General features: G+C 42.9%; 2 protein-coding genes across 3 annotated transcripts in view; both read left to right on the forward strand.

Annotated features, from left to right (window-relative positions):
* The window catches only part of LOC310872473 (transmembrane protein 17A-like), a 52727-nt gene extending 44407 nt beyond the window's left edge, over nt 1-8320 (forward strand). For both annotated transcript variants that reach the window (XM_083784372.1, XM_083784373.1), the window contains one exon: nt 8196-8320. The gene's annotated coding sequence lies outside the window, so the exon portion shown is untranslated. The remainder of the gene's footprint in view (nt 1-8195) is intronic.
* On the forward strand, nt 3181-7908 carry LOC310871803 (transmembrane protein 17A-like; the record flags this gene model as incomplete). Its single annotated transcript, XM_083783438.1, has 4 exons — nt 3181-3360; nt 4840-4946; nt 6981-7094; nt 7585-7908. The coding sequence occupies exons 1-4, from the start codon at nt 3228-3230 to the stop codon at nt 7906-7908; spliced, it is 678 nt and encodes a 225-aa protein (XP_083639564.1). The 5' UTR covers nt 3181-3227.
* Nucleotides 8321-14615: the final 6295 nt, after the last annotated feature.

The following is a 14615-nucleotide window of genomic DNA, read 5'->3' on the forward strand; positions in this document are numbered from 1 at the left end:
GGTTCACCACGAGCAGTCATCTCAAAAGTCACCAGCTAATTCATACAGGAGAGAAGCCCTATGCCTGTGACCAGTGTGGGAGTAGCTTCACCACGAGCAGTAATCTCAAACTTCACCAGAGAACTCATACAGGAGAGAAGCCCTATGCCTGTGACCAGTGTGGGGATAGGTTCACCACGAGCAGTAATCTCAAACTTCACCAGAGAACTCATACAGGAGAGAAGCCCTATGCCTGCGACCAGTGTGGGAAACGGTTCAGCCAGGGAAGTAAACTCAAACGTCACCAGAGAACTCATACAAGAGAGAAGCCCTACTACGCCTGTGACCAGTGTGGGACTAGGTTCAGCCAGAGCAGTGATCTCAAACTTCACCAGAGAACTCATACAGGAGAGAAGCCCTACGCCTGTGACCAGTGTGGGAAACGGTTCAGTGAGAGAAGGAATCTCAAACGTCACCAGAAAACTCATACAGGATTCTCTAAAGATGTCATGTAGTCAGAGAGCAGGTAACACTGGTGTAGCTGATCTACAAGCTTTCTCGTGACACGTTGTGAGGGTGCCAGATCAGCTTTGTGCGGTGGTTAAAACAACATTTTGAGTATACAGTAAATGTATTAAATATGGCCTATTTGATTGTTTTTGTTTGTTTAATAAAGCCTAAAATAGTTACATTTCAATGCTACAATGTTCTTTACCAGTACAATCACTATTTGTGTTAATCACAATTATTGATGTGTCAACGAATGGTCACGTGAAATGATGGTGACAACAACACTTAAAGCCTCTAATATGCATCCATTACAAAGAAACAGCCGATGTGTGAGTTTGTAGATCGGCTAACATAACATACGTTTTTTTTGGCCTCCGAAGTAGTGACGACTAAATGACGAAAACTAAATAAAAACTAAGCTATGGTGACTAAAACTGGGACTAAATATATTGACAATTTTACCAACGAAAAAAACTAGACTAGAAAATGACAGTGAGGGACTTGTGGAGAAGAGATCCAGTAGATCTAAAAGACTAGTGGTTTTTATGTTGGTGTAGCCCCTCCTATATTCAGACTAGTGGTTTTATGTTGCTGTAGCCCCTCCTATATTCAGACTAGTGGTTTTATGTTGCTGTAGCTCCTCCTATATTCAGACTAGTGGTTTTTATGTTGGTGTAGCCCCTCCTATATTCAGACTAGTGGTTTTATGTTGCTGTAGCCCCTCCTATATTCAGACTAGTGGTTTTATGTTGCTGTAGCCCCTCCTATATTCAGACTAGTGGTTTTATGTTGCTGTAGCCCCTCCTATATTCAGACTAGTGGTTTTATGTTGCTGTAGCTGTAGCTCCTCCTATATTCAGACTAGTGGTTTTATGTTGCTGTAGCTCCTCCTATATTCAGACTAGTGGTTTTTATGTTGCTGTAGCTCCTCCTATATTCAGACTAGTGGTTTTATGTTGGTGTAGCTCCTCCTATATTCAGACTAGTGGTTTTATGTTGGTGTAGCTCCTCCTATATTCAGACTAGTGGTTTTATGTTGCTGTAGCTCCTCCTATATTCAGACTAGTGGTTTTTATGTTGCTGTAGCTCCTCCTATATTCAGACTAGTGGTTTTATGTTGCTGTAGCCCCTCCTATATTCAGACTAGGGGTTTTATGTTGCTGTAGCTCCTCCTATATTCAGACTAGTAGTTTTATGTTGCTGTAGCTCCTCCTATATTCAGACTAGTGGTTTTATGTTGCTGTAGCCCCTCCTACATTCTGTAGCTCCTCCTATATTCAGCTATAGTGTAGATTTCTGTCCTATCACAGACATTGAATGCCGTTGGCAATTAACCCTTTTAGACCTGAAATAAAAAGAACGTTCACTCTGAAAGAATAAATATTCAAATATTTGTGCCGCATTTTTCACTTTTTCATTTTCACTTCACACGGGTGTGATTTTTTTACATGTTTTCCTTTCTTTTCTAACTGTTTTCTTTTTCCTTTTTTGCATAGAAAATTAGAAATGTATATCTGTGTCTTTAAATTTAATTGAAAATGGCGGACCCTTATGAAAACAATTCTTAGTGCTTGTTCTGGTTTTATCCTCTTTTTTGTATTTTCATGGAAATGTTCCCATTCTACAAACTGTTTTGTAAAAAAACTAATTTTCAATCAATCAATCAATCAATCCCTATAGAGCGTCACTATAGTGGCGTGTGGAGAAAGTATATAAAAATATGTGTTACATTCTTCAATAAACGTTCTTGGCTGGTAGAAGACTGTGCAGTGTGACTTATGGACAGAGTAATAGTTTCCCTTTTCTTTACTTTTTTTTTTTTTTTTACATGTTGCGATGTTGGTCGTATGAAGTAGGCTACATACTATAGCATGCGTGTATGCGTGTGTGCATTCATGTGTTTGACAAGATAGATAGATAGATAGATAGATAGATATTCTTGTTTATTGTTTATAAGGATCCCCATTAGCTTTTGCCTTGACAAAAGCTAGTCTTCCTCATGGGGTCCGAATCCGACACAGACAAACATTTAACAAAGGCAATACTTACAATTGTTTACAAACACTAACTCCAAATAAAACATTGTAAAAAATAAAATAATAATGGATAGATATAGATCTAATTTATTTTAAAGTGTCCATGTCTCAGAGCCATAGAATATAGAATTTGTTTTTAACGTTGAAAACGATATAAGCGTAGTATTATACAGTATGTCGTTTTTAATGATTATAACCTTTTTGTCGTCAAAAACCAATCCATGATAAACCATTGTAGCCTATTGTGTTTATTTATGTAGGCCTAAGTATATTTAACTTCATCCTTGTTGTGGTTACGTTTCTTTCTAATTGGTGGAACTATAGAAACAATGTTGTCTGTCTGACTGAGTGAGTCAGCTGTAAACTAACTAACCACCGTTCCACTGATTCAACCCTAGAGCTAATCCCCTGTTCGACCGCCTTGCTGGATAATCTGATTAGCACAGCCTGCCTGTCTGCTTGTAGTGCGCCCGCGTGTATCTGCGCTCGCGCACGTGTTACGTGTGTGTGTGTGTGTGTGTGTGTGTGTGTGTGTGTGTGTGTGTGTGTGTGTGTGTGTGTGTGTGCAAAACGGCAGGGATTAATGACACACACACACACACACACACACACACACACACACACACACACACACACACACACACAGAGAGAGAGAGAGAGGATAGATGCTTCTCCAGCGCTGCATGCCGTCTCTCCGCCATCATGCCTGTGTTCTACTCTCCGGTACCTCAGAACCTGCGCATGGGTCTGGCCTACGTGGGCGGCTCGGTGTTCTCCGGCAACCGGACCAGAGACAGTGACTTCGCCAGGGAACAGCAGCAGGCGGGCAGCTCAGGTTGGGACAGTCCGTTAACCCCATGTAGACCCTGAGCCTTTCTATACAAATACCTTCTAAATCCTAACGGTTTTCTGAAAAACTCATGTTTCTATGTCAGTGGTGCTCAAACCTTTTCATGTCTGTCAAGGACCTCCAAAAATATATGTAATTGGCCACCGACCCCCCCATCTGAAAATATGTTGTTCCAGGAACCCCTCAGAGGCAAAGTTGTTGTTGAATATAAAGGCAGTGGTTCACAAAGTATGGTCCAGTGACGGGACCCCTCCTTGAGAGACTTCCAGGGGGTCCCCAGCTAAATGATAATTTAATAGGAACCTAATGGACCCTTATGGGTCTGTAACTCTAACTTTTCACACAGTTTATATATATATATATATATATATATATATATATATATATATATATATATATATATATATATATATATATATATATATATTTAATGTACTACAATCTCTCTGTTGTGAATTATTTTATTTAGTTTATACCATGTTGGTATGTAGTACTGACGTCAAGCGATGACGCTGAAATATGTTATAAAGGGGTAGGGTTATATACGTTTTTTACTTCTCCCTACTCCTTTCCGAACATATAAAAGTAAAAAAAAATACATTTTCAATCATCGGAATATTTCATTCATTCATTCAACTTTGATTTTACAATATAGGCCTACATTGGGGTCCCAGAGATAGAATGCCATTAAATGGGGGACCGTCCGTATAGCATAATGCAGGTCAAACTGGGGGTCCTTGAAATTAAACTGGTTGAGAATCACTGCTATAGAGCTGTAAAAATCTTCTTTTTATGAGTGTCAATTTGGGGTCCTTGACATGAAAACGTTTTGGAACTGCGCTGTAGTTGGCAGTGGTGGCCAACGTACTGTTTTACTTCACTAAACGTATCAGTACTGCAATATTATTATTATGTAGAACTACTTTGTAAAAGTAAAAGTCCACAATTCAAAATGTTTACTTTGTGCAAAATAATTTGTACCAAAACTAGAACGTACTCAGACTACTATAAAAACTATTTGAATGTAGCCGATCTACAAGCTCACAATGCGTCACATCGTTGTGAGCTTGTAGATCGGCTATTTTCAAAAATGGCCGAAATGTATATCGGGCTGAAGTGGTTCATGTATGTTTTTGTAATAACCCAAATCTACATAATTAGTATAATTCAAGTTTTCCAATAAATGTAATGGAGTAAAAGTAATATTTAGCCTATTGGACATTGGAATTGCCCAAATAAAATACAAAAAACTCAAAATGTTACTATATAGGCCTATAGAGTACGGGTGTAGTGTGCAGGTTGGTGCCTTGCATGGTTTCCTCCGGCATCAGTGTGTGTGAATGGGTGAATGTAATGCACAATCTATGTAAAGGTGTGTGAATGGGTGAATGTAATGCACAATCTATGTAAAGTGCCTTTGATAAAGGCGCTATATAAATGCACCATTTACCATTTACTTCACAGTGGCCAATGAGCTGGTGTCTCACCTGCCCCTCCAGATGCTCATGTACTTCAACATGTTCTACTTCCCCTGCTGGTGGTTCACTGCTGTGGTCATGCTGCAGGTCAAGGTACACACACACACGCACGCACGCACGTACGTACGTACATGTATGTAAGTATGTATATTTATTGTTTGCAACCTGCTGTTCCTGTTATTCAGCATGTTACATACATACGTACCCCTGTTCCAACCTGTGTTATTCAGATAGCATGTTATTCAGATAACATGTTATTCAGATAACATGTTATTCAGATGTTACAGATAATAGGTTTACTGTTTATCTGGTATTCTAGACTCTCTTTGAGGCTGGACTCCTTTTCATACAGACTGTTTAACTGTTTATTGACTTTAGTGTTCAATAAAGTTCAATGTGTAAGTCACTTGACTCTGGATAACTGCATCAGCTAAATGCCAAACGTGTAATTAATGTATACTCACAGAATATTACAATTTGGGAGAGAGGGAGAGAGAGAGAGAGAGAGAGAGAGAGAGAGAGAGAGAGAGAGAGAGAGAGAGAGAGAAATATAAATATGTAAATATATATTAAAAACAATTCCCTCTCCTAATTAACATCCAGAAAAGAGCATTCAAATTCCATAAGCACCTTCAAAATAGTGACCCCACCTCCTACCATCACCAGGCCTTAAAATGCCAAGAGGAGAACATGAGTAGGAGTCCCCTCAGTCAGCTGGTCCTGAGTCTTACCCCCACCACCCCTCCCCTGACTAAAACAACCTCCACTAACCAAATTATCAAAATGCAACAAGAACATTATATCACATATTGGAAAAACACAACAAAAACCCAAAGTAAATTAGAATGCTATTTGGCCCTCAACCGAGAATACACAGTGGCAAATTACCTGACCACTGTTACTGATCCAAAACTGAGGAAGATGTTGACTATGTACAGACTCAGCGACCACCGCCTGGCAATAGAAACAGGCAGACAGAGACAGAACTGGCTGCCTAGAGAAGACAGACTGTGTTCACTCTGCTCTCAAGGGGAGGTGGAGGCGGAGCTACATTTTGTGTTACAATGCGACAAGTATAAAGACATCAGAGAATCATTCTTCCCCAAATTTAAAGAAAAATATACAGAATTGAATCCACCATTAATAACTCATCACTCCAATATGTTCTGGGAGAACAGTCCAAATGCACAGTTTTGGCAGTTTTTACGTGTGGAGTTGTCATCAACTGAGGGACAGCCAGTGGACAGAAGAGACAGGTATATCTGTCTGAACAGGGTCATTAAGTTGCTGTCTTATTTGGGCTAAACTTTTTGCATTCATTTGTATTAATAGGTGCCACTGTGCCACTTTTTTTGTGAAGTTCAATCAAAAGAGAGAGAGAGAGGTAGAGAGAGAGGTAGAGAGAGGTAGAGAGAGGTAGAGAGAGAGAGAGAGAGGTGGAGAGAGGTAGAGAGAGAGAGAGAGAGAGAGAGAGAGAGAGAGAGAGAGAGAGAGAGAGAGAGGGGGGTAGAGTTTATAAGGATCCCCATTAGCTTTTGCCTTGACAAAAGCTAGTCTTCCTGGGATCCGACACAGACAAACATTTAACAAAGGCAATACTTACAATTGTTTACAAACACCAACTCAAAATAAAATAAGAAATAAAAAACAAAGAAAAACATAGCAAAAAATCACTTTCAACACATTCTACATTTGAATTATTATTTTCCTAGGGGTACAGAGAGAGAGAGGTAGAGAGATAGAGAGGTAGAGAGAGAGAGAGGGGGGGGGGGGAGGGAGAGAGAGAGGTAGATGTTTGTTAATTTATTTTCATTGTTACTGTATTGCTTGTTGTTCATTATTGTTGGGATGTTTGTTGTTGTTTCTGTGTGCCCAGAGAGTCTGTGTGCGCAATGTTTTGTTTTGTTGTATGTATGCTTTGGCAATGTAGAACATATTTATCAAGCCAATAAAGCCTTTTGAAATTGAAATTTTGAATTGAGAGAGAGAGAGAAAGACATGCACTTGATGACCTTAATATGAACAACATTTAAAAAACAAGAAAAGAAAGAAAGAAAGAAAGAAAAAGGAAACAAAGAAAGAAAGATATATCTTAGATCACTCTTAATCTGCCTCTGTTCTTTCCAGTTCCATTACCTTGCTGGCTACTATCAGGCCCTCCTGGTGACAGGCATCGTTCTCCTCAGTGTGGTGGAAGTGGTGCGACTCTACCTGGGTTACATTGGTAACCTCGGAGAGAAGGTAACTAAACCTACCTGGGTTACATTGGTAACCTCGGAGAGAAGGTAACTAAACCTACCTGGGTCACACAATGCGTCGCGATGAGAGGCATTGTGAGCTTGTAGATCGGCTATTTTCAAATGGTCGAAATGTATATAGCCTGCTGAAGTGGTTTTAGTCATTATTTCAAGCTGTGGCACAGCTTGTAGATCTTCTATTTATTGAAAAATCTTGAAAATGAGTGCAAATCATTGAATATATATATTCTTTCACAGAAAACGTGTTTAACTCATCTTTGCTTCTGGGGAGCCCTGGAACAAAATATTTTTCAGATGAGGGTCGGTGGCCCAATTAAATTTGTGGGGTCCTTGACATGAAATAGTTTGAGAACCACTGACATAGAAACATATGTTTTTCAGAAAAAAAAAAAACGTCATTCAGAAGAAGACATTTTGTGGAATCTGGTCTCAGTTCTCAATAATTGTCTAACTCCCCCGTCTCTCTCATGCAGGTGCCAGAGCTGGCGGCGTTCTGGCTGCTGTCCTTCGTGTTCCAGCTGCCCATCCTGCTGTTCTTCCTGACGGACGAGGCCATCGTCATCCTGCCCCTGGAGAGGGCCGCGCACGGCGTCTACCTCGCCTTCCTGATCGCGGAGATCCTGTCGGCGTTCCTGGCACTCCGCACCATGACGCACAAGCTCACCGTGCTGTTCCACCTGCGCCAGCTGGGCGAGCTGGAGGTGCAGAGCCTGAGGGCCGAGGGCGTGATGGCGCCGTACCGCCGCAGGCTCAGCGTGCTGCCCATGGCGCCGCTACGCACCACCGCATACGACTAAAGGCCTATTCATAGTCTGGATTTTCGGTGGTGAGGTGACCACCGCTCCGGTGGTGAGCTGACCACCGCTCCGGTGGTGAGCTGACCACCGCTCCGGTGGTGAGGTGACCAGCGCTCCGGTGGTGAGGTGACCACCACTCCGGTGGTGAGCTGACCACCGCTCCGGTGGTGAGCTGACCACCGCTCCGGTGGTGAGCTGACCACCGCTCCGGTGGTGAGCTGACCACCGCTCCGGTGGTGAGCTGACCACCGCTCCGGTGGTGAGCTGACCACCGCTCCGGTGGTGAGCTGACCACCGGAGCTGAAATAACGTTGAGCGGTGGTGAGTAAAAACAGAGAGAAGGGCTGGAGCGGTGGCGGTGGTTTGCTCTTCACCACGGCTCGTGACGTCATGTTGTAGTTCGGTGGTCACCTCACCACCGAAAATCCAGACTATGTATGAGCCTTAAGGGTATAGCCTCGGTCCCAGCCTTACTCATCATGCCAAGAGAATATATAGCCTGGTCACAACCTATAAGTGCCCTTGAGCAAGGCATTGAACCCCTACCATGAAATGTTCTATGAGCAGGGTGTGGCTGTATGTAACAAGCATCTCGAGCTTAGTCCACTTCCCTGGGTAAACAAAGAACTTTGCTTTGCTTTATTCTACAGCGTAGGTCTTGCCCAGAGTGCTGAGGATGGGACCACATCCGCCTGGAAACCAGACAAATCTGCCATTGCAAAAGAATTGTGGTACAAACACGCACACACACACACACACACACACGCAGCTGGGCATAGGAGCGGCTGGCCATACCACCAATAATGTACACTTGTGAAATGAAATAGAGGAGTTTCTTTTTGTAACAATTACAAAATACATTTTTATATAAAGCTGTGTGTGTGTGTGAGGCAAGCTGTCTCTTTCATCTGGTGTGCTGCTGCTGTGGATTTGAAAATGTTGATTATCTCTTTAATCTGTTGATTATCTCCTAGAAATAAATCATGTCGACATAGGCTACATTTCCATATTGCTTTATAGATGTTGCATCCCATCTCGTGGCTTCTGGGTTCACCTTATTTGTAAGCTGCGGTGTCTCTCTCTTCCACTGTATGTATATGGTACTGCAGTGGAACTGTGTTAAATATTTATGGCCACACAGTGGCACTCAACGACCACAAGACGAGGGGGAGCAGAGAGAGATGTTTCAACACTGTGCTGCTGCAAAGTGCAATGGGAAGATTACCATGCAGTGCCTGTTACTAACTTACTGCAGCCATGTCAAGGTTTTCCTTTTTCTGTATTTGTCCTTTTGGGGGCACTCTATGTGTGTTCTATGTGTTGAGAGTTCTCAATTGTGTGTCTTTGTTGCATCTGTGTTCTGCTAATTAAGCTTGTTGGTTTCACCTGTTTGTGAGTGAGAGAGGGCAGAAGTCTCATTACATTGAAGGAGAGTGCACTGTGCAGATCACTGAGAGAGAGAGCTCTGTGCAGAAGGTAGAAAGCAGTTGGAAGGAAGAAAGCAAAGTATACAAGAAGAAGTAAAGTGAACGAAGTAAAAGTGAACTATAAAATGTAAAGCAGAAGAAAGTAAAGTTAAGTACAAGAAATGAAGTAAAGTAAAATAGAGAAAAGAAGAGAAAACAAAAAGGTTTTTCAAGAAAGACTGAAGGCTCCAAGTCGACAGCCCCCCCCCCCCCCCCCCATTCATGTGCAAGCAGGCAAAGTGGTCAGTATTGTATTTGTTTGTGACATTTGTCACTGCTCTAGAGGTCACCGTGGAGAGAGATCCCCCTCCTCACTGCCGAGTGGTTGGTGGAGTGACACTATATTTCATCCCCCCCTTGATAGGGGAAGGTGACATTCTTTGGAATTAAAATCGCCTCTCGTGCGGTCGCTTGGTGATCCAAGGAGTGTTTGCAAAGCAGTTGTCTCTGTGAGACACACATTTTATGTGTCAGATTTTCTACAAACGATGACGCCCTGTGGAAGTCCCTTCCGCAGCCCTCTGGTGATATTCTCACTCCCGTGCAAGGATTTTCAAATCCCAGAAAATAAACAAAACTACGTAACTCACCAACACAAAGCCTGCTAGACCTTCGTAAAAGTCTATTCTCAGAGCTGGGAAGCGTCTCAGGTCCCCAGCTTCTATAAAATGCATTATTTTAATCATTAAATAAAATGAATCCAACCAGATCGGCACAGGCAAAACCCGGAAATGCCGTAATAGAAGAAATGACTCTGCCCGGTAAATTCAGGGTACATTGCGTTATTAAAATGGCATAAAGTGCATTTTAGAGAGAAGCTGGGGACCTGAGATTCTTCCCAGCTTCGAGAATAGACTTTTACCAAGGTCTAGCAGGCTTTGTGTCGGTGAGTAGTTGCGTCGTTTTGTTTATTTGCTGGGAATTGTAAACACTCGCACAGGAGTGAGAATATCACCAGAGGGCTGCGGAAGGGACTTCCACAGGGCGTCAGAGAGAGACTTGCACTGGACCAGGGCACCTGTGCACAGTGTGAAGCGCAACAGTGCCACTTTGTCACCCGTTACCCAAAACAGACATGTGTATAGGGAGTAGGGACACTCACTGCAGTGCATTGGAGTGGCTGCACCTCTCAATAATGTCACTGTCAAGCTCATCTCACTCCAACTTAATTCACTAGCAAAGCCTTATAATCCCCTCGAGGTCCCCAGATGGTCCTTCTCCTAGCCCATGCAGCGCGCACCCAACGGGGATCTGAGCTCTGATTGCCGAGTTTCTGTTTCCTTTCTTCTTTTCTCTTTTAATGCGTTTTCAACCTCATCGGGTGGTGACCGCGAGAGACAAGGAATTTACATAACCCTCTGGTCTGCTGGTAAAAAGCCGAAAGAAACTAGCCTACCCCCCCTCGAGATCAACGTGTCCCCATCTGAGGTGACTCATCGGCACTTCCCCCTCGTCAAATTGGATTTCAATGGCGGGGAGCACAGGCACGGTTAATAATAGAGACCGGGGACGAAGGGATACCTATCGCACCAAACATATTGTTTCCCCCCGGCCGCGTGCATCTGCATCTTAAGCCTGATTTATAGACGCGTGTCATGGTGTCGTGCACTGAAACTGGTCTACAAGATCAGTGTGTCACATCTCATGTGTCATGAGCTTGTATTGTACTGTGCCCAGTCTGCCCACACTTTTTGGACTTGCAACGAGATCTACACTTATACCCACAAAAAACTAACAATGTTGAAAATAGTTACCTACCTTTGGCTTTGGAATAACACCACTGACGTTAGGCTACATGTCAGACAAACACACTTGGAATGGGTAATCGTGGGGGGGAGATGATAGTTGGTATAGGCCAGGTTTCTAATTACTTTGTAATGCTACTTGTGTGCAACACTCTTGAAAACAATTGTGGGTTTGAGCTGACAGGCCTCTTTTGATGTCATTAAATCAAGTGGCCGATGCCAAAAAGATTTAGATTGTATGTTGTTTTAGGGGCTTGTCATGTGGTCTACCTGCACAGCCTGTCTGATCTAGATTGTAATCTACCTGTGTGGAGCACCCCTATTAATATCTACAAAAGATCTTAAATCAGGGGTTACTCTGGTTTGAAAATGGGAGTTCTTTGTTTCTGTGTGTTGTTCCTCCCCTATACGTTGGAACTTCAGCATCAGTTGTATGGCAGAGCCCACAACCATTGGCCAGTGGGTGGCGCTATAGCACTCAACTGAGCTTCACCACTTTTCAACCTTCATATAATTGGTCCTCACTAATGTTCATGATAGAATACCACCATTTTGTTCCTGCTCAGTCTGTGTCTCATAGGAGGGCTGTGGGCAGATCAGACTGGATCATCACCTAGATCTGCATATATGGAGCCGGCCAGCAACTCTACATCTGACCTCTAACCTCAAACCCTCAGATCTCCATATATGGAGCTGACCTGTTCTGACATTCCATGTTGATCCTCTTCTACTATATGTCTCCCTTTTGACTGATACCCGTCCATTCAAACTCTAGAAGGGCCCCAAAGTTAGTTATTAGTGCTGCCGCAGTGGGCAGGTGGCAAAAACTAGAGTTCTCAACAGGCCCGAAATTTTAGGCCCGGCCCTGCCTGGACCGTCATCGAACCCTGTACACTCAAGACATGCTCCATATATGGCCAGTACAGAATTAATTCCATAATGTTGATCCGACCCACCCATGCCAATGTGCCAGCGTTCGCCCAGCAGTCTGCCGTCACCCAGGCGGATGCGTGCACGCGGTGATTCTCACCCTCAAGGTGATCTACAAGCTCATAGCACGACACAGAGTGTCACCCTATGGGCTTGTGTAACTGCTATTTTTTGATAAGCTCATTTGTAGTACGGGCTTCGGGTCTTAATGGGTTAATTATCTAAGCACAATGTGTTGTCAAGCTGTGTCTCCTGGCCCTCAGTCCACTGCTTCTTCCAATTGGTTGACAGCAAGCGATGACATCACATGACCTCTGGGCTGGTCACTCACACCAGGTCAGAGGTCATGACCTCTGGGCTGGTCACCAGGTCATCAAATGTCTTGCAGCGAGCGTCTAGATTTAAAGTTAAACACAAACGATGGTCATCTGATATATTGTCACTGTGGTTATCTTGTATGTCCAAAACCTTTACTTTTCAGGAAATGGAGAAATAGAGACATGTGTTCCAACGGATCCAATGGAGTTAAGTCTGTGTTAACCCATTCTGGGCGGATCTACAAGCTCATAGCGCGGCACCGAGTGCCGCGCTATGAGCTTGTAAGTCTGCTATTTTAGAAAAATCTTGAAAATGTGCCTCACATCTTTGAATATATTATTAATACAGAGTGAACATTTTAACTTCAATCTTTTGCTTCTGGGGGCGGGGTCCCTGGAACAACATATTTTCAGATGGGGGGGGGGGGGGGGGGCAGAGGCATATTACATATAATTTTCTCCTTTACGTTTCCATACCAACAAATGATAGAGAAGGAGATATAACGGACTCAATAAAAGCACTGTAGAACAGGATTTGTCAACCTGAAATTTTAGCGAGCTGCCTCAAGCAAAAGAGGCGTTGTTGGCCTTTCTTGCACAACATTTCACAGTTCTCATCGAATTTCAGCTTGCTGTCAATTGATGAATTGATGGATAAATTCTTTCCATCTTGACCAAGTGGGGACACAGCTAGGGGTCCTTGAGGGAGTTCCAGGGGGTCCCCAGCTAAATGATGGTTGCGAACGCAGTGAGCCACTTACTATGACAGCAAGGGCTGAATGTCTGTGTGTCTGTCTGTGTGTCTGTCTGTCCCGCTGTTACACCACCCGCCCGCCACCAGAGGGCGCAGCTGTAGCACACACACACACACAGGGCGCAGCTGTAGCACACACACACACACACACACACACACACACACACACACACACACACACACAACCACACACACACAAGCTGCGTTCGCTTCCCGCGTTTGCGCGTCTTACTTGTTAGTAACCAAATGGGTCTGTACCTCAGAGAGTGTACAAATGGAACCAAATTGACCCGTTGGTTCCATTTGTACACTCTCAGATAAATACATTGGGGGACCCAGAGATAGAAAATGAAATGCCATTAAATGGGGGTCCGTAGACTAATGCATGTCAAACTGGTGGTTAAAAAGGTTGAGAATCATTACTAGAGCCATACAAAATAAATCTCTTATGGGGGTCCCTGGCATATGTTTTCAAATGGGGGTCCGCGGGATAATTAGTGGGGGTCCTTGACATGAAGAAGTTTGGGAACTACCACTGGTCTAGATATAGCAGTATGTAGTATATAGTCATCATCATTGCCATCTAGTGGCTGTTATAGCACATATCACTACATCCCTTTTTCTTTCAATGTAAAATCACAACAAAATACTTTTAAACATTTCTGTTGAACTCTGTGAAACTCTTCTCTTCATCTTCCCTATCTACTGCTGTTGAGCATAGGGGCCTATAGAGCTTGGAAAACACAATATTTTTACGCTGTGTAGGCTACAAGTACCGGACTGTACCGGTATGTAGGCCTAGGATGTAACAAAGAACCTTTTTGTTTTATCTCTATTACTTGAAATTATTGTACATTGAATGCTGCATCCTTTTACTATTGCATATCCCCCTGATGTGTGTTATGTATGAAAAACACACACACACACACACACACACACACACACACACACACACACACACACACACACACACACACACACACACACACACACACACACACACACACACACACACACACAACAAATTTATAATAACAATAACAACATACCGGTAATCATTATATAACACACACTCATACACATTCATTGCATCTATCCTTTTGATAGTGATGATAACTATGTGCATTTTTCTGTACATGTAAACATTGTCAATAAACATATCAATCAATCAAAACCTCAGGGTAAGTGTATCAATCATAGACTGTAAAAAAAATCAATACAAAGTATTTATTTTACACAAACCAACAAAGCACACACATGACACTGTAAATATATACACAAAGATAAATAAAATAAAGGCCCAAAATCGTCATTAATTACAAAGTATTTCCGGAAAAAAATCAATGCATACTATAGTGTCGAACCCGGGTTGCCTGTTCCAGAGGCACAGTACGTTACTCGACTAAAGAGCCTTGGTCCTAGACAGGTAGTAAAGCAGCAACATAAAGGGCGCGTTCGGAAATACCACACCGGAGCACACTCGCCTATTAGTTTG

Source organism: Protomyctophum parallelum (assembly GCF_964188405.1).
Source record: "Protomyctophum parallelum genome assembly, chromosome: 15".
Lineage (NCBI taxonomy): Eukaryota > Metazoa > Chordata > Actinopteri > Myctophiformes > Myctophidae > Protomyctophum > Protomyctophum parallelum.